The sequence below is a fragment of the Lutzomyia longipalpis genome, chromosome 4 (assembly GCF_024334085.1).
Source record: "Lutzomyia longipalpis isolate SR_M1_2022 chromosome 4, ASM2433408v1".
Classification (NCBI taxonomy): domain Eukaryota; kingdom Metazoa; phylum Arthropoda; class Insecta; order Diptera; family Psychodidae; genus Lutzomyia; species Lutzomyia longipalpis.
The window spans coordinates 19,527,980-19,555,114 of record NC_074710.1 but is presented as its reverse complement, the minus strand read 5'-3'; the positions used below and the strand labels follow the sequence as shown (position 1 = coordinate 19,555,114).

The window sequence follows — 27,135 nt, the reverse complement described above, 5'->3', positions numbered from 1 at the left end:
GACAAAAAGTAGTAAATTCAACCCGAAACGTGCCAAATTCAAGCCAAAATAGACTGAAATTCAAGCATATGGTCATTTTTTTAGGACTGAAATAATTTTTTAAAATACTTTTATGCATATTTCTCTGTTTCTAACTCACTTGTTTCCTCATTTGGTTGCAACTACCAAAGAATCTAGAATGGTAAGGGTTAAGGTTTTTCTTATTAGGGCTGACGCACACACTAGAAACAAAGAAAGAAAAAAACAAAAAATTTCTCATAAAGAAAGACTTTTTTATTTGTTGGAAAATGAGTATTTTCTTTGGACACAGTGATCAGTTTTTTATCTCTTTCTATAAATAAAAATTTACATTTCATCCTCCATTTATTCAAAAGAACTTTGCACTAAAAACTCTCACTTATTTCAGAAAATATTAATTTCTTCACTATTTTCCAATTTAAATAAAATTAAACCTCTAAAATCTCTGTTTGAAATGTAAATAAATAAGAAGAAGAATTAGACGTTTTCACTGATTGGTTAATCGATTCAATATGCTTGAAAAAACAAAGTAACCTTGTGGGTGGAGCTTCGGTGCAAAGTTAATTTGAATTTCTGATTTTAAACCTTTAAAAATGACTTTGAGACTTTTTTGGTGTTTTCTTCTTTCGAAAGTAAATCTACGCACGAAATTATCAACAATTTTACCTCTTTTACTACCTTTTTCTCATTTTTTTTTTAAAATGCTTAACGGTTATTTTCTTCTTCTTTTAGTTTTTTTTCTCTGATTCATTTTCTTTATCACACAATTAACCACTGAGTATTCATTTTTTTGCAAAACTTTTTTTTTTTTGGATTCAATTTCTCCGTTTTTTTCCTTGACAATTACAACGACATTCATCTACTTAATAAATCACCTTCTACGGATAATTTTTTTTGTTGGAATTATTTCCTTAAAAATTATTAATAAAGAACATTTTGTTGGTTTTATTTTTCATATACATAATTAAGAAAGAAAACTCTCTTGGCACCAAGAGTTTCCCTTTTAGAGGTTTTTTTCTTCCGGAATTTTCGCACATTTTCCTTTCTTCAGTAAAAAAAAATAAACAAATCTTTAACAACAAAAAAATAGCTGCCGTAAAAAAAATTAAATTCTCTAACTTAAAACAATAAAGATCATTCAACAACAATATTTAGCAGCAAAAAGTTTTCTTTTAAAAAAATCTTTGGCATCGGTAGGACTTTTGAGGAGAAAATCTTGAGGAAATTAATTTAATTAAATGAAAAAAAAAGAAAATTAATAAAATTAAAAAATAAAGAAAATCCGGCAAGTTTTAGCAATGCGATGGAATGCCCTGAGTGATGGAATTCTCGAGGACAATGTGGAATTCATCGAGAGGCTCAAGAATTTGCCTGAGGAATGTCAAGAGGCCCTTTTTGCGCATAAAACTCTGCTCTTCGTACATTTCCACCGTTACGCGTGTGGCCGCAATGGGGACGAGCATTCGATGGAGGAGGTGCTCCCTGACATGCAGCAAAATTATTTTTCAATAATTAATTAACAAAATTTAAAATAAAAAATCCTTCTTACCTGAGACTGAGACAGATGAAAAGCTGAAATTTCCCATCTTTCCCCAAGGATTGCGTCACGTTGTTAATTTCATCCATTAAGTGGCAGTAGCACCGCCAGATTGTTGCGAATTCCTGCCTCGCAGCTGGATTGACCGGCAACACGCACCCCTCGGGAGGACTTCCGGATGAACTGCTATTTGTTGGCGGGGAATTCTGGGCACTTCCACCCCCACGCACCGTCTCAAGCGTCTCCTCGACGAGATTCACCTCAAATTGCTCCTTGACGCGCACAAAGTAGTCCCAAATGTACAAATTCCGCCCAAAAAGGCGCGATGAGCGGAACCCAAAGAGAAATGCCTGCTCCAGGCACTTCACGAGTCCCTCTTCGCCACACAGGAGCGTCGACAGGCTCCCAGCGTCGCGCTCCCGGCTCGGACGGTAGTGCCACTTCACAATGGCATTCACAACATCCCCCAGCATGTGTTGAATCTCCGACGGTTTCACCTCCGGACGATGGATGCTGGGACTTCGGGCACGAGGTGGGGTCCTGCCACACACACACACACAAAAGGAGAATAGAAAAATATACGTTAAAACCGTTAAAATTCAAATTACTTTAAAATTGAAAAATTTAGCCAAGACACACATTTTTTGCTATAAAATACTCATCGATTTGTGGCATAAAAATAAGTTTAGTTCAAGTCCCTCATTAGAGTTCACAAAGAAAGTAATTTCAAGTTAATTGTAGAAAATAAGAATTTTTAAACGTTAAAATAAACGTCAAATATTCAAATAAACGTCAAAATTGTTCAACAACTACAAGAGAGTACAACTACAAGTAACAAAAAAATAAACAAATGTCGAAATTTACTTAGAAAGAAACGTTAAAATGTCTTCAAAAACAAGACCAATCGTTGAAAAAGGAACGTCAAATATTCAAATAAATGTCAAACGTAAAGAAATGAACGTCAAATTAAAAAAAAATAACTTCAAACTAGAAAAGAAACATCAAACGTCAAATATTAAAAAAAAATCCCTAACGTTAGGAAATGAACGTGAATTTAAAATCAATGTCAAACGTCAAATTAATCCATTAAAATTTAATAATTCAAATAAACATCAAATATTAGAAGAGAAACGTCAAATTAAAAGAAAACTTTAAACATTGAAAAGTTAGGTAAAATGTTTGAAAACGTCAAATATTCAAAGACATTTAAATAAAACGAAAGCTTTAAATGGGAATGCCAAGCACAGCACATTTGGTAGGGAACATCAAACCTTAAGAGAGGGATATAAAACATTAGGAAGGAAACGTAAAGCACTAAAATTGCACAAATAAATTGCTGAAATCTGCTAATTTGAATAAATTTTAAATAAATAAATATTGATTTCTAAGTCATTTAAGTCTCTTTTCAATTAAAAATCATTTTAATTCAAGCTGAACTTTAATTAAAACTCACAACTAAAAAAAAATTAAAAACATCCTCTGCAATAGGTCACTGGCTACATTTCTGTCTGGTTTTATGGTTAATAAATTGAGGTTTTAATTTGATAAAGAGTTTCATCTAATGTCAATTCATAAATTATGAAATTCTATTTACAATGTTAAATTGTTTATTTAGCCAAATTTTTTTTACTATAAAAGAAAAATCGTTGATATTTTGCTCAGTTCGATAGGAAAAGAATTAATTAGTCGTTAGAGAAACAGATTTTAATCAGAATCCATCACCATTTTTTTTATTTTAAAAACTTCAATCAATTCACTAATGCATAAGAATTTAATTAATTTGAATTTAATATTGATTCAAATGCTATGTAATTACGTAAAGAATATTTTATAGCATAATAATGTGTCTTAGCTATACGTTCTAAAATTGTACTAATTTGAAGGGAATTTCAAATTTTCGCCGTTTCTCTCGTAATTTTATCATCCGAAGAAAACTATTTTGAGAATTTTTTATTGGTTTAATAAAACGCAAAATTGAGAAATATTCCACTGACCTGCAGGCTTCAATGAGCTCCTCATTGTCCACTGTTCGTGGTACGAGTTGCCCAACAAGGAGCCTCTCCGTTGACCCATCATCCACACCACGTCCCAACCAACGTCCACAGGGGAATTTGTAGGTGTGCCCTGTAACCTCATTTCGCACCACAACATGCTCCACCATCCACTTTGGCGATAGCCCCGAGTTGTCATGCCCAATCCTGACAGTTGTCAATATTCCCAGATTTTTGTGCTATAAATTGGAGGAAAAGAAAATGAACCAATAGGAGGGATTTATGAGGTTGATTCTGCACGGGAAAATTCTTTCTTTTCTCTTTTCGCTCTTGTTTTAATTTAATGATCAAAATACTATAAGATTTCATTTTATAGCACAAATTGTGTCTCAGCTATTTTAGTATTAAATTTTACCTTAAGCGAAGGAAGACGTTTTTGTCCAGAATATTTAGCCAAGACACATTCTGTGCTATAAAATCTCAGATATTTTCCAAAATCAATTCCATAATAAAGAATTAATGATTCTTACATGGAAAACAAACTCAAGAGTCCCTCGTGGGACGGAAACTTGTTGTGTCTCCCCATTATTCCCCGAAATCGCCACCCACACATTGGCTGAGGTATTAGCTGAACCCGTTCGTTTCGATGGGAAAATCACCACGCGGTAGGGAAGTTCTGTTGACAAACAAATAAAGAAATTAACTCCTCAATGCCAGGAAAATTCCCTCCAATCTAAGTCCTTACTTGTCGTGGGATACGTGTTGGTGAAGCAGAAATAATCAACTGCATTGAGTGTTAGGAGATGATACAAGAACTGCTCCTTCTCCTCTTCACACCGCAGGAAAGCAGATCTCTTGTAGAGTGACCGCAGAAGGGCTGAATCCCCAAGGAGAGCCTTCAAATGGCGCGAAAGGAGCTTCTTCTCCAACGCAAGCCTCACAAATGCCCTCGCATAGCCAATGTGTGTCTTCACATCAGTCATTGCGAGGATATTCTTTATATCCACCTCCAGGGATTCCGGAAGTGGTCTCAATTGCTCCGGACCCAAACTCTTTCGATCCCGTGACTTTGAACGACCCCTCGTTGGACTCGGTGGGGCTTCAGGTTCAATTGCCATCGTTGAGAGATCTTCCGTTTTTTTTTTTTCAAATTTGCAAAAAATCGTTTTTTAACGGAAAACTCTTTGACATTAAAATAAATTCAAATTGACATTTGGAAAAATCTCACGTCAAAGTGCAAAACAAAATCCTAGAGGCAATCCTAATTGTCATGCAGATGCGAATAAAACATAAAAGACTTTTTTCAAGCCACATTTAAGTGGATTTTCTTTTCCTGCATTACGTGCAATATTGAGAAATGAGGAGGAAAATAAAGTCTTGATGTGATTGATTGTGCTATAAAGAAAATCATCTGTCATTTTGACAGTTGACATAGATGACAGATGACGTGGGTGACAGTTAAAATGGGAAGCGCGAAATAAAATAAAAATTAGTGTGAAGACACACAAAAAAAGAAAAACAAAAACTCACCATTATTGATAAAATGCCTATAAAATTGTACACCAAAAATGGATGTGACATTGGATGGGATTATGAAAAAACGAAGAGGTGTTACCTCATCTTTGTGCTTCTTCACAACAATTGACGTGCGATCTACACACAATAAAATTATTAGCGTGATGGCAAATTAAAATAAAACAACAAAGATTTGAAAATTAAATAAGTAATACACAAAAAAAAGAAAGAAAGAAAATGAAGCAATACTAATTTTGACAGCTTTGACAACTTTGACAGCAATTCAAAAAAAAACTCCCCAAGAAATGTCAAAAAAAAACTGTGACACCTACAATCCATTCTTTTCCTGAGAACGCACCACGCCAGGGCTGAGAGATTTATGTGCGTAGGATTTTATTGTTTCATTATTGGTTAGCACAAACAAATGAGACAGATAGGGGAGAGAAAAATGACAATTAAATGTGACAAATACCCAGAGAAAAAAAAAACATTTTGACACAACTCCCCCGCCATATTGAAAAATATATATAAAAATGAGATTAAAGAGTGAAACTCACCTGGTGTGAGGTAGTTACTGTCAATTGGCTTTGACGTATTGGTACACTCTTGAATCTCCAAATATGACTGCAAATGACTCCATAGGGCACTCTTTCCCTGCTTATTTTGCATCCCATGCGACCAAATCTTCTCCAAGAGATCACAAAGGGATGCAATTAGGGTATTTTCTTCAACCCCATTAACAGATACTTCACCACTCAGCCCCAGTTCAACTGCCTCACTTCCCATCTTCTCCAGAAGCATCCTCTTTGTTTTGCTCTTGCAGTCCTTTTATGGGTTAAAAATTATGGAAATTGGTGATTTTAACGGAAAATGCTTTTAAGGAAAAAAACGTTGGTAAAAATGTTTTTGAATTTCTAGCGTTTGACATTCCAATTAGATTTTTTTCTTATGTTGGACACTGTTTAATTAGTTTTTATGGTTTAACATTTTCAGTAGATTTGAATTTTTAACATTTGACGTTTTGATAGATTATATTCTTACGTAAGACATTTAAATTCATAAGGTTTTTCTGGTTTAACCGTTTCAACAGATTTGAATTTTTAGCGTTTGACGTTTCAATTGATTTTTTTTCTAACGTTAGTAAACAATTAAGTTCATTTGATTTTTATGGTTTAACGGTTTCAGAAGATTTGAATTTTTAACGTTTGACATTTAGATAAATATAATTTATTACGTTAAACATTTAAATTCATTTGATTTTTAATGGTTTAACCGTTTTAACAGATTTGAATTTTTAACGTTTGACGTTTGACGTTTCGATAGATTTCATTAAATTTCTAATGTTTCATGTTTCACCTCAATCTATTTTTAACGTATATTATTCTTTTATTTTATCATTTAAATTAACTTATTTTGATAATTTCTAACGATTGATGTTGAGACAATAACGACCGTTGCAAGTTGTTGAATTTTTTTCCATCTGTTCATTGATTGGAAAAAAATTCCTTAACATTTGACGTTTTAATGGCCTTCGTTCAACCTTCTATTTTTTCGAATTACTAACGTTTGGCGTTGTTTAAATTTTTTTCTATTATACGCTTTTCAACGTTTGAAGTTTGACTTTGTATCTTTCTGTCCAAATTAAATATGTCTGATACGTTTGAATTTTAAGTTCAATTTCTAACGTTAGACATTCATCTGACAGTTAATATTAAGACGTTTTAACTCATTTTGATTTTTTTTTTTAAATAGTTTTAAGTTTCAATTTAATTGTTTTCCAACGTTTTGTTTCAAATGAACTTAATTTATTTTCTAACGTTTGACATTTTAATATTGTACCGTCAACTTCAACGTGGTGAATTTAGCAAAGATTCCAACCAAGAATAAGTCAAAACACCAACTACAAAATCACAGTTAAATTGAATATTTTTTGGTTTAAAGAAAATTGAATTTTCGTCCAAAAAAACTTTAAAATGTCCAATAAATTACAAAGAATAAAATTAAAGAGAAAAATATCTCAACTTACTTTGAGAAGTTTCTCCACAAATGTCCAATTAGCCTGTGCTGGGGTCATATCATTCGTATTGAGGCTTGTTGGTTGACGATTTGAACTGGGTACCTCTGGTGGTTTCCCCTCAAGTGAAATCTCCTTTATTCTCCACTTTCCCCCATTCTTAACACGCCTCAAACTATTCCCCCTGAAATGAGAGAAGCAACACGAAGATTTTTCCTTCAGAAAGAATTTTTTCTTCACAAGAAAAGAGGAAAAAAAGAAAAATAGAAAGAAAGCAAAAGAATTTGAGAGAGAATTTTTGTGTGAAAAAAATGTGTAGAATACAGTGAGAGACAGAAAAATAGCTCCACAGTGATGCAAAAAAAAACAAAATAAACTCTCAGAGATTCTTTTACATAAATATGTATATTTCACTGAAATAAAAATTAGGAGATTTTTTCTTTTTACAAGTGTGGCACTAATACTGATCTATGTTGCTTTTAAAACAAATAAATCTACAGTAAATTATAAAATATTGATTCACAAAGGAAATTAAGGGAAAAAAAATAAAATTCTGTACATATTTTACACAAGAAATTTACAAAATCTCATATAGGGCCTAATTCAGCGACCAAGAAACCCTTGAAATCTTTGAATTTTGTACTGAAATTTCAAGATTTCAAGCGAATTTCAAGGGTTTCTTGGTCGCTGAATAAGGCCCATAATCTGTGATGTTGATGTAAAAAACAAACAAAACACAGATATGGTCATAAAAACAGACACATCTAAAACTCATGCATCATGCATTCCTTCATTCCAACACGTAAAACAACGACAAATTGCTTTCTATAACAAAAATTGTGGACGCCCCACGTGCGGGCATTTGCAGGTGAAAGAAAGAATCTACCTCGAAGCGGACTCCTGATTGAGCACAGACTTATCGAGAACGGGAAAGCTGCGAAAGTATGCTGGACGATTGGGGAGAATTTCACTCGGTGGCGCTACTTCCATGTCCACATTGTTCAGCCTCTTCTCCAGAATCTTCAGCGTTTCACGCGCCGAAATGCACGGCTCGTAGTTTGATGTCCGTATTATACTTTCACCACCGAAACGTTTTCTAGAAAACAACACAAAGTCCATTTTCTTTTTGTCCAAATTTTGGTCTAATTCTTTAGGATCTAAAATAAAGAGTTTGCACACAGTGAGGGTCATAGAAAAGAGAATCAGAAACAATGATCACAATAAAGTCAGGAAATAGCCAGTCTAGACACAGAGCATTGAAAAGAAGAAAAATTCCTTTCAAAATTAAATTATTCCTTCATTTTCTTTTATTTTATATCACTATCTTGCTTGCCAATTGATTGAAAACGAACCCTTTTGCCATGCTAATAATTTATTAATCACTGTGAATAAATTCATTATAAACACGTTCAAATGAGGAGAAAAAAATTATTTATTAACATTCTCCTGTTAGTCGCCGAGAGAAGAACTTTTTTCTACAAATTCTAGAAACATTTCATTTTTATTTATAGGGAAAAAAAAGCTGAAGGAATTCTCCCCCAAAACACCATTAAATTGCTGAGAAAATATGAATTTTCTTTTGATTGGAATTCCCATCGTATTTATCGTTTTACTTCTGGCAAAAGGTAAAGTAATTTGATGTTAGAAAACCTTAAAGTTACTTACTAATCATTATCCCGAATTTAGGCGCATTAAAATAGCATAAAAGACTTAATTTTCACAAGAAAAACGAATAAATTCAGCTGAATGAAGAGTTAAAGAACTTCTTTCATAAAAAATTTAAGAATTTCGGTTAAAAATTAATTTTTCTCTTGACGAATTTAAAATTAGAAATGCCCAATATTTCTGATTAAATCTGTTTTAATAAATTAATATCTCTTCAATTTAATTTCAGATGCTGAATTTTGTAGACCAAAGAATCCAAATGATAAAAGACTACCATTTCCAGTTCCATTTCCCCCACAGGGAAAAAGAGGATAAAAAAGGTTAAATTTCTTTGTTAAATTTAACTTATTAATTAACCCTTTCGCGTTCAACGTGAAACAAAAAAAAAATTGAAAAATGCGCTCTTTTATCACGATATTTATACAATGAATGCTCTCAAAGGAAATTTTTCAGGCAAATCGTCTTCTTCGACTTCTTTTGCGTGAATTTCATGTATTTCTAACTTGACCAAAAATGCGAAAGGGTTAATTAAGTCTAATAGCGATGGTTCAAAGCTGAATTTACTGATCTTTTTTTTAAATTCACTAAAACTGATGTAAAAAAAAAACAATTGAAATGCATTCAAAGCAAGAATTAATACATTAGATATCACTGGACGCCTCTAAGTTTGACAAATATTTTTTTACGCTGCTGCTGTAAAAATTTGAAGAAAGAATCTCAGCTAAAATATTCTTTTTCTCCATCATCGGTGGCCAATTTGTACTGAATTAATCATTTAATTCAGTTAAAAACTACTTAATTTTTCCAGACTAACTGTCAAAATTGATATTAAATGTGTTAACTTTTAATTATGAAAATATTCTGGTATTTTTTTTATTTCAATGATGACTTTATTTATTCCTTCCCATATTTATCTCCTTCATTATTCCTTCGGCTTATCAGTTACTATCTCAGTTTTCGTGGTATTATTATCATCCGCAGGTACATCATCTCGAAAATATGGAGGTGGTTGATCGGGATTCTTTGGTCTATGCGGAGGTTGTTGTGCTTCAACTGCTTAGTTTTTTTTTTGAAAATTTGAGTAAAAAAAACATTTTTGAGGGAAAAATTGAAAAGAACAATAATAAAATAAACCCATTAACTACTAATTAATTCAATGATTTACCATTCAATAGAAAGAGCAAGCTCACAAATACCACAAATCCCAACCAAAATAGTTTCATTGCTGAATGTTGAGTTTTTTCTTTTGCAAAAAGAACTTTTAGGAAAATTCTCTCCTTCAAAAATTCACCAAAGACTGGAAAATTGTGAAAAACTTCTCTTACTTTTATACACGAAAACTCTCAGCAATTAATTTTCAAGTCAATTTCATGATTCATTGAAAAGAATAGAACCATGAAAAAGCAATAAAAAGTACAAACAAAAAGAATTCTTAACACACAAAACACTAATTATTTCATTTAGGGAAAAATTTGACTTTTCTGATCGGGTACGAACTTCGTGTGTGTACATTTTGGCAACATTTATTCAGAATGAAATTATACTGAAAAATTTTCCGTCCAAATGCTGCCTTTAAAGCGGCTTAAAACGTTACGTTTTCTCGGAAAAGAATCAGAAAAGAAGCATTAAAAATGAAAAAGGATTATTTCTGTGCTATCCAGCGACGTTTTGGCAATAACGTCGCTAATAATTTTTCGGTTTTATCGCTGATTTTCTGAGATTTCTCCTTAAAAAAAATTCTTTAATAGCTGTTAAGAATTTCTAAACATTACGAGATAGAAACTCATCGATTTAAATTCTCTGTGGAAGCTATTTTGAAAATTTTCTCTTTGAATTCAAAATGGCCGTTCACAGTCACTGTAATTTTTTGTCTATTACATTTCCGTTACTGCTACTAGCTACTAGATTAAAATTAACATTTTTGTGCTAAATAAACGCTTTTTACGTTAAAATTCAATCTACGCAATCGATTAGTCTTCAGCTAAATATTGTTGCCTAAATTATTACCTAATAAAGATTGTTTCTAATTAATTTAAAATAAAAAATTCTCGTCCGATTTTCACTTAAATGTGTTATTTTCCTTAATTTTTCTTTACTTTTTTTTCCTATTTTCTTTCCTTTCATTTCTTTCTTTTTAAATTTACTTCATTTCCTTTTCTTTCAATTCCCTCACTTTCATTTCATTTCATTTCTTTCCACTTTCTTTCTTTTAAAACTATCCAGTGCCCTCCTTTTTCTTTTCTTTCATTCAATTCTTTCTCATTTCCAGTAAAGAAATGATTGAGCCCACGAATGTTCAATCATATTCAAGGCAATCAAATTGATCAATAAAACTGATCGATAATTGACTAATTAATTGAATCAGTTAATTAATTGATCAATTATTGACGAAAAATTGATCAATCTCAGGTCAATTCTGATTGCTCAATAATTGACCCTCTATGTGGACTTACTTTGACTCCATATTGATACATCAATATTGTTCCAATTTTCACTCAATCAATAAAATTGATCATCGATTGATCTATAATTGACCAAATATTGTTCTTCAATTTTTTTTCAATAAATTATCAATTTATGCTCAATTAATAATCAGTCAATGTGGAATATCATAATTGAGCCAATTTTCACTCAATCAATAAAATTTTCTGTTTCTTTCCGTGTATTTTCTACGACCCTCACTGTACTTTGTAAAATATCCAAACAAAAATATTAATTCTTCGTCAAAAAAAGTTGTCTCCACTTACCTCAGCAACTTAATGCGATCATCAAAGAGCTTCAAATTGTAATCCACCTCATCCCCCTCCTCTGTCCACGCTGACATAATTTTATTATCAATGAGCGTGGCAAACATTTGACTTTCGAGAAAGCGCGACAGGAAGGGACGATGGTGCTGCGGCTGATCCGACAGGAAGGAGGCCTTATCGAAATTCTGCAGTGATTCCCGATTTGTCAGCCACTCCTCCTTCCCCTGATTGGGCTGAATGACAAAGTGCTCGTAGGCTGAGAACATTTGTACGAAGCGATTGAGAAAAATCTCCCGGACGGCATTATTGAGTCTCAAATCGTCGCAATATTGCTCCTGTGGCGTCATCGGGATCTTCCGTGTGCACGGCGGCATTACGTCTGCACGGAAGTCAACTTCATCCAAACTCACACCACTCCGTCGGACAATATCAACAATTTTCTGCAAAGCCTCCGAGCGGGGCCCATTGGACGGTGACGAAGGGGCTTGAGGTTCCGGAGAAGCTGCTCTGTCCCTGAAAAAAGCAAATAAAAATCCTTGAGAAGGATTCTCGCAAACAAAAGGAGAAATCTCACCTGTCCCAATCGAGAATATCATGCAGGGAATGCTTCCGGCGTGCATGCATCCCCGACGGGAGGGTACAACTGGCAGTCATTGGATCCTGATCAGGACGTCGTGGTGCAATTATCGTCGATTGCTCCGTCGTCTTGTCGCGTGGCACGTTAAATTTATCCAAAACAGCCGCCAATTCCATCACAAAATCCCCTCGATGGGGGAAATTCGGCAACTCTTCGGGCAATTGAATAATCTTCCGGTCAATGTCGACATAGCACAGCGTTGCCTCTGTGCCAATCTTCATATTTGTCTCCGCATCCGCATGCAGGCCCATCACAAAGGGCACCGGAGCATCCAAGAAGTGGTACAGTGATGCCGGCAAGATGGGCGCATACACGTGCGGCCATGTGAAGGGAAACAACAAATTTGTGATGCATTCCGCGACAATCATGAGCTTATTGTAATCCGCTGAACGCAGGAGAACCTGATTCTCCAGCAGGACACACGTGAACAGCTGAATGACGCACTCGATGCCCAAATTGCTGAACATCTCACGCACCGGAAAATCCATCAGGGGCAGCTCATCGTGGACATTTGGGCGCTGCAGAAGGGTGGGAATGGGTGGCTGGTGCGACTCCTCCGGTGGCAGGTAGATGCGGATTGAGCGACCAGGCTCGGGAATTGACACTTCATGGAGAATATTGTAGACGTAACTTTCGAGACTCAATCCAGGTCCAGGTTGTCGTGGAAGACACCTTGTTGGGAAGGAAAAATTACAGCGTAGAGAAAAATGATTAACAGACATGAGAGAAATCTTTGCGCAGATTTAATGTTATTTTAATCAGTGAAGAAAAAAACTTCATTAATAATATTTTAATTAATTATTGCTGAAAATGATTCTTTAAAAAATATTAAATAAAAAAAATTAAGTCAAAATGTTAAAAAAAAATTATTACAGTTTGCTGAATAAAGTTTCAATGATTTTGTCTAATAAAGTTTGCTGAATTAAGTCTGATAAGTTTGTTAAATCCATTTTCATTTAGTTTCCTGACAGATGATTTAATAGATTTTCCGGTTTGCTTGACGAAGTTAAGTTAACTACTGTGCTGAATAAAGTTTCTTTGATTTTACTGAATTAAAATTCATTAATCAGCTTGTTAAATATATTAGTTGGTGTTCCACTTCGTGGCCAACACCAAGTATTGTAATCGTCGGAAAAACCGACCACCTCAGATCGGGCTCAAACTTGGTATGAGCACGTTTTAGACATCCCACATTACGAAAATGGTGGTGGAAAAAAAAGTGTTCCGGCCGGCCGGCCTGCCGTCCGGCCTGCCGTCCGGGACTCCACATTTTGCCTTATAGCTCGAGAACGGTAACAGATAGAGACTTCGGGTTTGAAGTTTTCTATAGAAATGTGGGTGTAAATTTTCATTTTTTCGCATTTTCAAAATCCAATATGGCCGCCGTCCGCCATTTTGAAATACCGTCAACCACTTCCCTTATAGCTAGAGATCTGAAATTTTAGTATGTTGTAGGGCTCAGTGAGATGTTTTCATCGATAATTCGTACTTGAAAATCGGTCAAGCGGTTTAGCAAATATGGCGGCCTAAAGCAAAAAGTGTTTTTTCGATATAACTCGAGAACGGCTTAACCGATTTTGACCATCTTGGTATCAAATGAAAGGTTTCAAGAAGCCCTACAACTGTCTAGAACATTCTGAGTTCCTAAAATGGCCGCAAGAGGCGCCAAAGTCAAAAACAAAAATTGCCTAACTTTAAGGGGCAATATCTCCGAATCCCCATTAGGCAAATCTTTTAAATTTTGATATGTTGTAACAGAACTAATAATCTTTCACCAGTCCGAAAATGAAGAAAATCTATGTCGCCGTTTAGAAGATATAGCCATTTGAAAAATTCTTGAATTTGAAAAGTTCTAAGAGCCATATCTCCTGCACTGCTTGACCGATTTTGCTCATCTTAGTATCAAATTAAAGGTTTCGCAAAGCTCTACAACTTTCTAGAACATCAGAAATATCTAGAACTATTGCTTCATGATAAAAAATGCCAAAAACTGTTTTCGTAAAACAAAAATTCGCCATTTTGTGTTCTGGAAATGACCTTGAAAATTATTGAAATTTATGTCAATTTATAGCCTGCTTTAATACCTTTCCAAAACTAGTCAAGAAATTTCTGTAGGTGTTATAAAACCAAAGATATGACCATTTTTATCCATCAAATTGCCGAATTTTACAAAAAAAAATTAAATTTGTCTACTAATTCTGCTCACAAATAGTATTACAACGCATAAACAAACTTCTACACGTTGTGGGACACCAACTCTTATAACTGGACGCGTTATGATTGACTTTTTAGTTAAATTTGCAGAATTAAGTCTAACAAGTTTGCTGAATAAAATTCCATAAGTTTGCTGAAAAAGAAAACTACTTTTATGTACTTTAGGTATGCTGAATTGATAAATTGATTGCTAAATTTCCAATGAAGTTTTTGAAAGTTTGCTGAATAAAGTAGACTTAAAGTTTAAAAGCTTCAATCAAATGGCTTAATTCTATTATGTTTTATTCGTGTTTGCTGAATTAGGTAAGATTATTAAATAAAGCTTAATTTAGCTTCATTAACAGATATTTCCGGTTTGTTTGTTTGTTTGTTTCATGAAGTTTAGATAACTCTGCTGGGCTGAATAAAATTTTATTCTTTTTGCCGAACAAAGATTCATTAATCAGTTTGCAAAATATATTTTCGGTTAAATTTGCTGAATTAAAATTAATTTAGTTCGCTGTACAAAGATTCATTAAGATTGCTGAATATACAGATTTCGCTGAATCTAAATTCTGCAGACTAAAGATTTACAAAATTTACTAAATTAAAATTCAGCAGTTATTCTGTTTCTTCTGTTTAATGAATTAAATTCATAAATTTCACTCAATCAAGCTTCTAAATTTTTTTCTTTTCAAAATTCAATTTTCTGACTTGAAAATTTCTTTTGTTAAAATAATTTTTAAAAAAAATCTCCTTTCTAACGAATTAACAAAAACTCTGAAAAGTAAAATATGAAAAGAATTTAATTAAAAAAAATACAGTACCTAATTTCATTAAATCTTTCTGAATCAGATTCGCTTAAAAACTTCATTAATTTTTCTACTTTAAAAACTCTCTCTCAAATACCTTCTAAAGAAGCTCAAAATCCACTCAACATTCTGTAAAACGACAAATTGATACGCAAAGAGATGAGAAAAAAAGATTTAGACATGAAGGAATGTTTTGTATGAAAAGCATTTGAATGGGGAGAACTTTAGAAACGAACCTCATTTTTCACAACAAAACGCTTCTTTTGTTCCTCTTTGAGTGAGCATTTCTGTGGCAAACTTTGTGGTGATTTAAAAGAAAAATCATCATTCCTCCTTCAACTGAGTGTGAGGAGAGGGAGGAAAAATGATGAAAAACCAACAAAAAGTTTAAAGAAAAATCAACAAAGTCTTTAAAGCAAAAAAAGAAATCTTCCGTGGAGGAAAAATTCTCATCAATCTTGCAGATTTCTTTCACACTCTCAGTCAGAGTTCTCCTGACAAATCGATACAACTAATATTTATGCTGTAACAGTTCGCAAATTGAGGAAACTTCTTCGTGCTTTACATTGAAATCAGTTCAAAATTGCACACAAGCATGGATTGGATATATTATTCTGTGAGATTCTCCCGCAAACACGTACCGTTGTCTTCTTAACTTTCTTTTAAAAAGAAATAATTGAAGGAAGGTTTGCTAAAGGTTTTAAAATGAAATCTTTCTTTGAAAAATAATTATCAAATTTATTAAAAATAATAATTTGACTTTCCATAGTCAGCACCTATTTTTTTTACCAACAAAATATTTTAAGAAGAATTGGAAGAATTCAGAAAAATAAATAAATCAAATAAATTAATTAAATTTGAATAAGACTTTCCAATTCCGATAAGGCAAGAAGAATTATAAAATTCTACAAACTCTAGAAAAACTTGAATTTCACATAAAAATTCAACTATAAAATTTAGCAAACGCAGGAATTAAAAAATAAATGTAAAATCAGAAAATAATTAGTTTTATTATTCAAAAAACTTTTTTTTTACAATTCAATTATCTTTGAAAAAAAATTGTAAATTCAGCAAACTTAAAAAAAACTTTTAAAATAGTAAACCTGAGAATTCAGTCGACTGAATAAAGCTTCTTAATTTCATAAAGCTGCATTTAATCTTAGAAACTCAGAAAATTAATTAAAACTTATTACATTCACAGAGTTTACTAAAATAAATATTAAAGCAAATTTTTTTAATTAATTTAGCAAACTTGAAGGATTGTTTTTTAAAAATTCAATACAGTTTATCCAGCAAAGTTGCTGAATTTTTTTTTATTAAAGTTTTTTGAATTCGGCAAACTTGAATCGAGTTTCTTAATTCTGAAAACTTACGAGCAGCTTTTTTTTCAGCACATTACAAAAAAAAACTCTTTAAGCTCAATAAAAATTATAAAAAAAAGGATTTTTCAAGCAGAAAACTTCTTTAAATTATTAAAAATCAGCCACATAAAAAAGGTATTTTTTATTTAATTCAGACAATATAATTGAAACCCAACGATTTAGCAAACACGATTAGAACTTCAAGAAAAATTCAGCCCATTTGATTGAAGATTTTAAACACCCAGTCAACAATAAGAAACTGCTTTATTCAGCAAATTTAATTCTGAATTTTAGTTCAAAACCTCCAAATAAGTCTTTTTAAAAATGATAAAAATTGATTGAAGTATTACAAACAGCAATTTATTTATTTATTTATTTTTTTCAAAATTCAACAAGCTTGATTAGAATCTAACAGTTCAGCTCTTACAAAAAGACAATTTAAGAAAGAACAATAGACGGATTAAAGCTTCTGAACTATTATTCTTCATATTAAACTTTAATATTATTCAGCAATTTAAGTAAAGTTTCAAACCAAAAAAAGCATAAAATTCAACGTAAAATAATTTAAAAAAATAAGCATTAAAAATTATTTTAAAAAATAAACTTACTTGTAGAGATTCTTGAGAAAGATTCCTGCCACATTAACATACGCCAACTGGCAGATGAGTGAGATACTTTTGGCCACGTAGAGTTTGTCTTTTGTTATGTCGTAGTAGCTAAGTGCTGAATTGGGTGCATGAGCTGCCAGCTTAAAATGCCTCGGAAGCGATCTACTCGCCGGATTCTCCTTGACGCGCCTCAAACCGGGAGCATTTTGCCGACTAGACAGCTCTGTGATGAACATCGATTGCAACGTGTGCATTGCACTACAGATATTCCGATTGCGCACCTCCTCGTAGAAGACAAGACTGAACCCATAGCAGCGCTTTCCGTCTTCGCGTGTTGTTGCAAATGAATGAAATTTCGGCTCAATATTGTGCTTCTGCGTGCGAAATTTTAACCCTTGCGGCAGTGATAGCATACAGATCCCATGGCTATCGAATGGATTCCACGGGACATTTTCCGGATAGTGCGCCAGGGGTTTACTCTTGTACGCCCTGTCAAGCGGGGAGCAGTGTAGGCTGTCACCTAAAAGGTGAAAATTTGACTTTTTTTACCTTTTTTTGTGAAGAAAATTGATGTTTTTTTGGGAATTTTTAAATCATTCCACTTTCCTAATCACCTTGTAAATGGGTCAAGTGGTTTGTGCATGGGGTTAAGAACGCGAATAACCTGGGTTCAAATCTACGTGAAATCATCCTTCTAACATTTTTTTCTCCCCTTAAAATAGCAAAATCTTCAATCTAGAAAACAATAAAACTCTCGGGATGCAATAATTCATTTTGTAATGATTCTTTTGAGCATGAAACCATTGCCAAAAATTCTCCCATTGCACCATTTCTTGTTGTGCCCTCAAATGGTGCTAAAATGGAAATTATTTTCCAACTAAAAGCAATTACTTAACACTGAGAAATTGCTATTTTCACGCAAAACTTCATCACCATATAAAGGGCGAGAGATGTGAAAAGACAATGCAATGGGAAAATTAACATCTTAGTCATTGCACCATTGCTTGCTGAATGCGTTGATTTCTTTTTACAGAAAGAAAGAAAATAAAATGTCGTATATAAAATGCGAATAAAATGGTTAATTCTTGATGCTCATTTTGGGACACAAAGTAGCGTTATGCGTCATTGTCAAACTCCTTATTAGCATTATTTATTGTCTTCTTTCGCTCGTCTTCTTTGAGAATTTCTCTGAATGTTTTCTTTGGAGAAAAAAAGCAAGAAAAAAGTGTTACAAAATGCTGCTTCTTGTTCAAAGCAAAACTCTTTCGCTTTTGAGCTACTTTTTGGTCTTTTTGGCTGTGAATTTGATGCCTCGCAAATTGTACAAATTTCTTCAAGTTCCTTTCAAGCACACGCCTTGACTTTATTCTTAAAGCTCCATCCATAATATTTCTTTAATGCCCACGAACGTGGCTTTAATGGGATTTTCTCAAGTGCACGAAGGTTAAATTTTATTTACTTTCTCAATGAAAATTTCTTTCTGTATGACATAAACTTTGAACTTCTGCTGGTTTGGGAGCAAAAACATTATGAAGAAAAAAAATTCTCGCCCCCCAAAGAAGAAGAAAAACGCATGAAACCTTCTAATTTGGAAGGTCAAAAAGAAATTTCTTTAGCTTAACGCTTCATTAATATCATTTCAACCAATTGAGATAATTTTTTTTGGGGATTTTTCTCTCTCTCTTCATTTCCTCATTTTAATTGCTCAATTTCCTTGAAGTTTGCCCCTTCATTTGGAATTAAATTGAATTTTAATCTCAATTTTTTTTCGATTTGTATCTTTGCAGGGAAGTGCTTAAAGGTCAAATAGAACAAGAAATTCTGGCAAACAAACTAAATTTTTGCTACTGTGTAGGTGGTTTGTCTCAATCGTCTCAATGGAGAATATTTGTGGGTTTTTATGGGTGTTCTTGGGGTTTTTCGTTAGTAAATTCAATTAAATAATTTAAAATGTAAATAAAACAGAAAAAATAAATTTATTTTATATAAAAAAGAATAATAAATTGTGATTTAATTTAAAGATTTTACGATAAAAAGATATATTTTTTCATTATAAAAATGTTCTCATTACGTTCTGAATTCAGAAGCTATAGATTGGTCGGCCGGGTTATGTTTTTCTACAAGTATGACTATTTATTACACGTGGTGTAAAAAACAATTTTGTTTTAAATTTACAGGAATTTCAACAAATTCTAATCAATAATTCATTCAAAATTTATTTTGTTGTTAAAATAATTAACAACGCGTAATTTATTGATGTAGAAAAACCCACCAGCCATTCATCAAATACACCATGAAGTCTATCAAGTAAAATTCATTCAATTTATTCATAAAACAAGTAAAATAATTGTCAATTTAAATGTAAAAGTTTTATTGAAAAAAAAAATACAACAAAGATATCAAAATCAACAGACACAAAGTAACGAGAATTGACAGAAAAGTCAATAAAATCCTTCAATCAACTGTCTCATAAAATGTATCTCCGAATGAATTTCTATAGAACATAATATTCTGTCCAACAAAGACTCTTCTATTTGTTGTTATTTCCATTTTATTGATTTCTGTCCATCAGTTTTGTTTCCTCGCATCATAAAAAATGAGACAACTTTAAGTGAATTTAAAGAAGAAATAGATGTAAAAAAAAACAAAACTTTTAAAGAAATGAAAAATTCAACAGAATAGTGGGAAAAAAGTGAAAATAATTCATATTTTTTTCTTTCTAATTTCTCAAAAAAAAAAAAAGTAAAATAAAAAAATACGTTGGCAGTGAAATTAGAGAGAGGGCAATAGCTCTGCAATTAAATTTGTGAACATGGTGGATGGCGAAAGCATGAGAGTCGCGTGATTGAACGTCGTTTTAGTAATGTACGTGAAGGTGCTTGTTCAGGTTTTTTTTCCTGGTAAAAAATTAATATTGGGGGTGGAATAATTCAACAGAGGGTGAAGAAAATGCCGTAAAAAAATCTGAGAAAAGTCTGGAGATTTTTTTTCTTCAATTTTCAGAAGAAGTATAAAAATAATTCTTCCAAAGAAATGTAAGAAAATCAATTTTCAAACACTTCTTCACCACCTTCTAAACATTTTTTTCTCCCAAAGTTTGTCCTCCACCAAAGCCCTCAGTATAAAAGAGAAATTTCCACGATTTTATCTGAGAGTTTGAAGCCCCCTGAAGTGATATGAGAATATTTTTTAATTAAAAATCAAACTAATTGAGTTCAATTTGTTCACTTTACCACAATTTCGTCCATCATGCGCGAATTTATTCCACAAACAATCAAGCAAAATAGAGAGAAAAATATTTTAGCAGCAATGAAAAGACTTTAAAAAAAAGCCTGGAAATTCCGCACAGAGTTTTGAAGAGAAAAATTCTCAATTTACCCCCGCCAAAGTCTCTCTATTGGATTTTATCTAATTGGATAAACATCGTAATAAATTGTTTGGCACACAAAATACCCGAATGCAGAGAAGAAGGAGAAGAAAAAAATTGCTGCGTGGCAGAACAATGACGGAAGTTAATTTTGCAATATTGTTGTGATTCTCTCTTTTTTGTTGTTGTTGTTGTACCCCATCCCAGCACCGTTTATTGTTAGTAAAACATATTTTAGAAAATCAAAGGGCATTCACCTGTTGCACGTATAAGAACAAGAATACTTTTCATTCATTGCTTACACGACCCATTTTTTACTCTAAGCACGAGATTTTTTTTTATTATACATTGCAGAGATGGTAGAAGAGAGAAAAGAGATGCATTGCTGCTTTTTATTGGATTTTTGCATTGAATTTTTATTTTTTAAGCTGTTTTCTTGAAGAGAAAAATATATTAACACTTTGTGGGCAAAAATACTCTTTTATGTGATGTTTTTTTTACATTTTATTACACCTGGATATATCTAAGGACAATCAGGATAAGCAAAAACACAATATTGTTATCGAGAATCTTATATTAACACGCAAATAGTATAATACGCAGAAATTAATTACGTGACGTGTAATAAATTATTATTACGGTCAAAAGAGTTTACCCGGCCGGTCTGACACAGTTAATTTTGCTAAGACCTTGCTAAAATCCTTACGGAACGTAAAAAAAATATGTCTTCTGACCAGAAATGAATAGTTTTTATATGAACAAAAAATATTGTCAAAAATATTTTTAAAAAAATACAAAAATATCGACAAAAAACCAGTGGCGTAGCCAAAAACTCTGTTTCAGTGTTTAAATACCCTACAGAATCTGAAAAAAAACTTTCTAATCTAACACTGTGAATTTTCCCTAAATGATAAAGAAACCACCACCACCCTGTAGGGGAACCTGGGGTAATTCGGTGAATTTTTGGGAGACAATTTTTCCTGAGTTCCGTGGAAATATTTGAGATTTCCCATGACAACTATCTTATAGGAAATTTTCCGAGCTACAACTTTGCCTCAGACGATTTCTCTCTATCTCAACGGGAAAATGCTTTTTCAGGCCATTTTCTAAACCCTTCCACATTTGCCTGTTCCAAAAATCCTGGGGTAAAATGGTGAATGATTTTCAAATGCGTTTTTCTTTGAAAATCCATGTCTGAGAGGTTATTGATTTGCTCTGGGATAAACATACCTGTTTCGATTGAGAGATTTCACTCCGTATCGTAATGATTATTCACTGTTTAGTTCTATAAAATTGATAAAACACAAAATTTGTGGAAAAGCACTTCCATTTGTTTGTTTTCTACAACTTCCCGTCAGATCTGTGTGCAACAAAAACCCAGCGGACAAGGAATTTCATACTCGTAGCTACTTTGGTAGCAAAATCAATATAATAATTTATTTAACAATGAGAAATTTTTTAAGAAAAATTACGAAAAAAACATTATTTCGAGTTAATTAATTGTTTATATTACCTAATCTACCTAATACATATTATCTGTGAAGAATTGAATGGAATAAAAACATTGATTTTGTAGGGCGAAAATTTTGGACGATTATTCAATTACGCGTCAATAGTAAAATAGATTGTAGAGAGAGAAAACACTATATGAGTGGAAGGAGGCAAATTTTTCACCATTTTACCCCAAAAAATATTCACCGTCTTGCCCCAAGTGCTGCCTTTTAGTGAAAACTTTATAATAGAAAACTCGGAAAATTTTTGGGAAAAAGCAGAATAGGTTTGCGTTCAGCAATAATTGCTTTATTGAAAAAATGCATTTTCATAATATATTAAACAGAATAAGATGGTAAGAATTGAAATATGGTAAGGTGGTAAAAGTAACTTTAGACATCGGAAAATTATTTTCCTCAATAAAATCCAAAGTATTCGTTCTACATAACTAAAGCTTTCTGGGATTATGAAGAGATGTAAGAAGCACCTGTTAACTGAATGAGAATGATTAGAACAATGTATTTCATGAGATATTGAATTTAATTTTTTTCCAGATTCACCATTTTACCCCAGTTACCCCTAAATGTGGAAACTTTTTAGCTCATAAATCACATATCTGCAGAGAAGAGAGAGAATTTTGCGTGACTCTGAATGCCTCGGAGGAATTGTGATAGCGCGAGGGGCACAACGTTGTGTATGTAGCGTAATAAATTATGGTTTGTCCAAACAAATTTAGTCTACCAAATTGTGGGGTGAAGATGAGAGCAGTACAACGACACAGAGAATAAAAAATCACAAACTGCTGAATATTTTATTGATGAGGAATATTAATGAACCATTGAACAATGCTCTCAATATTTTCCTCTTCATGCCCAACAAATTATCGCTGTACTTGAGAATTCCCGCTTCTCTCAAAACATAAACACATAAGACGGGGGAAGAAGAAGAAAAAAAACTATCATGTTTTAGCTCAGACAAGTCTAGTCAAGGGGGCACCCATTGAGAGCGCAAATGATTTGTTTATTATGACCCACCGAGGAGACTCAACACAGAATCTCAAAAGCCCAAAGTAATCAAATGGAATTTGAACTCATAGAACGTTTTTATTTTCAATCTTGAGAAGTTCTTTTTAGAGAGAATTTGCCAGCAAAACTTCATTCTTTATTACTTGATTGATTGCCTTTAACTTGACAAGCCATCAATAGACAAAGCGCATTACATTTTATTGCTTATTCTCTTCACAATTTCAAAAACTTAACATAAAATATATAACTCATCTCACAAGAATTGAGAACAATGCTCAAGACAAAGGAGAATTTGCAAGGATTTCATCTGTAAGAGACATCATTTATCTCTGCTTTGTTTTTGCCAATCAAACCAAGAAATTTATAAGGTTTTTTTTTGCAATTCACAGAGAGAGATACTTTAATATACTTTCTCTTTCCACTGGACGCATTATTTTTTTTTTCATTTGTTCGTCTTTCTTTCATCATCTAATTTAGGGGTCAATGAAGTGTCTGTTTGGTGCGGATCGCGTAAAAGAGAGCATAGTGGAAGAGGGGGAATTTAATACGCAGCGGCGTATAATTTGTTAATGGGGTGTAGACTTTGCGTAATTTATGTAAAATACGTATAAGATGCATAAGTTGTCAAGAGTGAGGTTATAACTGATGAGAAGCTAATTTTGAGGTTAAATTCATTAGATATAATCGATCTAATTCATAAAAGGATATTTTCGAATTGATATACAGGAGTTAGGTGTAGTCAGAAGGTTTCTTTTATTAATTAAAAACAACATTTAAAATTAATTAGTTATTAATTCATTCTTATTGGGATACAAATTTATTTAAAAAAAATACTAAAACTATCTTCTATGACAGATTTCCAGCTTGTTCTCTAAATAGAATTATTTTATTGTATAAATTAGAATAAATTTTCAGCAAGATATGCCTGCTGGGCAACTGTCAAATGAACGTAAAAAAATAAAAATTTCTCCATTGTTAAATAGATTAATTCTTACTACTAATTTTCTTCACGATTCAACAGAAAAATGACCTTTAAAAATAATAAATAAACAAAAAGAAAAGACTTTTTATCTTTTATTCTTCATCCCTTCAAAATGTTTTCATTAAATTACTTCACAATTTCTACGGTAGAAAATCATCCCAAAAAACCGCCACATCTCATTAACACTCGGAGGACTTTACTGGTAATTGGTAACAATTGAAACCTTAAAATCGTCACAAAATAAAATCTATTGAACTTATCTCGATGAATTTAGCATCTATGTGTAGGGAATTTCAATTACTTTAAGATAGCAGAAAGAAAATCTCGAGAAAAGTCTTTTCTTTGGAAGATAATTGAGGTCAAAGTCAGAATCCAACGTGGAGGATCAAATTGGTAATAACTACCAGTCAAAATCTCATACATTTTAACCATTGTTTTGAGGTTATGTTTCCCCATATTTCCCAAATAAAGTACTCTTGTTCACTTTTCCTCAGTGAAAATAATTAATTTGGACTAATTTTATTGCCGGAAGTGATTAAAAAGTTACTTAAAGAATCAAAGTTTGTGATTATTTAGGCGCAATAATAAATTATGTAAAATTGTAGCTAAAAAAGTCGTTTGAATTGGCAATTTTGCATCGATTCTACGCAATTTTTTTCCAGTGACGATTTTCTAAATTAAATATTTAGTAATTCGATGTAGGAATGCTTGCAGGAGATTGAGAATTAGTGAAACTTTCGATCCTTGTTCAATAAACTGATTAATAATTAATTATTGAGCATATTTTATCAACTGGTACTTATTACCAATTTGATCCTCCGCGTTGTGCCAAATGTTGGGTCCTCCAAGTGTTAAGCAAATCAAAAAGAGAGATGGAAAAGAGAGCAAAAATCTGCAATACAACTTAGGGGGGCACTCGTGTGTGATTTGTGTGGGTGGAAAGGGGACCCTCCACGTATTGAATGAAAATGAATGGATGCTGCGATTTACCTGAAAATCTATCTGGCTCCAGGCCTGTATCCAAATCCAGGCCACAAATGACAAAATAATCCGCAAATTTGTGGCACTGTGGCAGCCCCGGAAGTCCTGGGCCATTGTGGGAGGAGGAGGCACCCTCGGACGCCATTGCACGAGGGCGGAGTACCCAAAGAAAGTCCCGAAGGTGCTTAAAAGCGAAGCTCACTCGCTACCCACGACTGTGGCCAACATTGCAGCCTCCTTCCTGGGATTTTCTTCTCTCCCTCCTTCGCAGGAAATTCTCTGTTTTGGCAAGCGTTTGACTTTGTTTTTCCAGCCACTCACACCATTTTCCTCCAATAATGAAAAACCTTTTTTTTACACGCGCATTTTTCACAAATTACACCCTTTTCACCTTTTCCCTTGTAATGATTTCCACACCAAAATAACCCCTTTTGCTTGCCGTTTCACTTCACAACACTTTTCCGTGCAATTTTCACTGGGAAATGTGAGTTTTCACACAATTTTCACGGAGCGATTTTACGTTCTTCTTTCTTTGCTTCACTCGTAGGTGGGGGCAACTGACAGATGACGTCGTTGACATTTCTGACTGTTATGAATGGCCCATTCGAAACACATTCAACGAATTTACTACGAAATGTCGTAATTAGCGTAATCGACGTAATCGATGAGTTTTAGACAATCAGCTGATCCATTCATAAAATTTGCGTATTTTATTTTTCAAAGAATATTCATTATTTTGTTGTTTTATTGTGATATTTATTAGAATAGAATAATTCTGTATTGACCAAAGAATCAGATTTCTTTTAAAAAAGTAAAATATTTATTTTTAGAGTTTTTGGGTTTAAGTCTAATCCAGAATTAAATCTTCTTTCAGGCAATTTAGCACTGCTTGGGCATTTGCAATGTTCAGACAGAGTGCTTCGAGGCTTCAGAACCTCCCACGGGATACAATTCGAACATTTATCAATTCCTTCGACACTGTCCTGACGGATTGTGATGGTAAGATGACAAAGAAGTAGCTAAAGAGTCCTTCTTAGTTACTTTAAAATTGAATTTTCCTCCACAAGGAGTAGTTTGGTTCCTCAACAAAGCCATCCAGGGTGCTCCGAATGTCATTAATCGCTTCATGGACATGGGCAAGAGGGTCTTCTTCGTCACCAATAGCTCTGCAAGGACGAGGGAAGAATTCTTGGAGAAAGCACATCAGCTAAATTTCAACATGACTCTCGATAGGATCATTTCATCCGCCTATATGACCGCACAGTACCTAAGAGATCATAAATTTACCAAGACAGCCTATGTTATTGGTAGCAGGGGCTTAGGGAAGGAGCTAAGTAGCTTTAGGATTAAACATATAGGAATTGGGGTGAGTTTTAAACCCATTTTCGTGGTAATCTAGACAATCATTTGGTCAAAATTTGCATTCCCGCCTTTTTCCCAATGTTTCGTCAATGTTTCAATAAAATACTTGAAGCGCCAAACGTTGGCTTGGACCCTCTTTCCTCAAAAATCACTTTTAGACTTAATGTTTCAATCGTGTTTCAATACTTCCACCAACAGCCTGAAGTCATGCAACACGGCTTACAAACTTTTGCACAGGAACACCTTAAGCTACATCGAGATATCGGAGCCGTTGTCATAGGCTTCGATGAACATTTTAGCCTTCCAAAAATAATCCATGCTTGTAGCTACGTAGATGATCCAGAATGCCTTTTTGTGGCCACAAATACAGATGAGCGCTTCCCTTTGCCACATTGCGTAATTCCTGGAACCGGAAGTATTGTCCGGTGTGTGGAAACAGCAGCTGAGAGGAAGGCTTTCGTAGTTGGGAAGCCAAATCCCTTCATGTGTGAAACACTAATCAGGGAACATGGCGTAGATCCCAAAAGGACGTTAATGATTGGAGACAGGTGAGCCTTAACCTTTCTTAAGGACAGTTCAAGGCAGAAGGTAAAACCATTATTTTCCTTTAATTAAAGGTGCAACACAGACATCCTTTTGGGTGCAAATTGTGGCTTCCAAACCCTCCTGGTTGAGACAGGAATCCACAAAGAGGCAGACGTACAGGCCTGGCTAAAATCCTCTGATCCTGAAGAACGGAAACTAGTCCCGGATTTTATAGTCAGTAAAATTGGAGATTTGTTACCTTATCTCGAATAAAAGTACAATACATTTTTTGTAGATTTAATTT

General features: G+C 33.3%; 2 protein-coding genes across 3 annotated transcripts; one reads left to right on the top strand and one right to left on the bottom strand.

Annotated features, from left to right (window-relative positions):
• Positions 1-251: 251 nt before the first annotated feature.
• On the bottom strand, positions 252-25,503 carry LOC129794674 (DENN domain-containing protein 5B). Of its 2 annotated transcripts, XM_055835485.1 has the most exons (13): positions 24,954-25,503; positions 17,099-17,618; positions 12,062-12,796; positions 11,488-12,000; positions 7,962-8,171; positions 7,088-7,259; positions 5,619-5,886; positions 5,394-5,429; positions 4,292-4,675; positions 4,077-4,222; positions 3,550-3,785; positions 1,568-2,095; positions 252-1,500 (listed from the first exon to the last, which is right to left on the bottom strand). In XM_055835485.1, exons 1-13 carry the CDS (start codon positions 25,087-25,089, stop codon positions 1,311-1,313), a joined length of 4,074 nt encoding a protein of 1,357 aa, XP_055691460.1. In that variant the 5' UTR covers positions 25,090-25,503; the 3' UTR covers positions 252-1,310. The 2 variants fall into 2 exon arrangements, with proteins under 2 accessions (XP_055691460.1, XP_055691461.1); XM_055835486.1 differs by lacking the exon at positions 5,394-5,429 and having other exon boundaries at positions 24,954-25,499.
• Positions 25,504-25,628: 125 nt separating this feature from the next.
• On the top strand, positions 25,629-27,129 carry LOC129794747 (glycerol-3-phosphate phosphatase-like). Its single transcript, XM_055835601.1, has 5 exons — positions 25,629-25,755; positions 25,819-25,943; positions 26,012-26,310; positions 26,505-26,854; positions 26,924-27,129. The coding sequence occupies exons 2-5, from the start codon at positions 25,847-25,849 to the stop codon at positions 27,102-27,104; spliced, it is 927 nt and encodes a 308-aa protein (XP_055691576.1). The 5' UTR covers positions 25,629-25,755; positions 25,819-25,846; the 3' UTR covers positions 27,105-27,129.
• Positions 27,130-27,135: the final 6 nt, after the last annotated feature.

Bases quoted from the DNA above. Each gene is read 5' to 3' on its own strand.
- LOC129794674 (XM_055835485.1), bottom strand. From the start codon at position 25,089: ATGGCGTCCGAGGGTGCCTCCTCCTCCCACAATGGCCCAGGACTTCCG. The intron at 8,172-11,487 runs GTAAGTGGAGAC...GTTGTTTTCTAG, and splicing joins GATCGCATTAAGTTGCTGAG to AAAACGTTTCGGTGGTGAAA. The intron at 4,676-5,393 runs GTAGGTGTCACA...AAAAAACGGAAG, and splicing joins TCTCAGGAAAAGAATGGATT to ATCTCTCAACGATGGCAATT.
- LOC129794747 (XM_055835601.1), top strand. From the start codon at position 25,847: ATGTTCAGACAGAGTGCTTCGAGGCTTCAGAACCTCCCACGGGATACA. The intron at 26,311-26,504 runs GTGAGTTTTAAA...TTCCACCAACAG, and splicing joins TTAAACATATAGGAATTGGG to CCTGAAGTCATGCAACACGG. The intron at 26,855-26,923 runs GTGAGCCTTAAC...CTTTAATTAAAG, and splicing joins ACGTTAATGATTGGAGACAG to GTGCAACACAGACATCCTTT.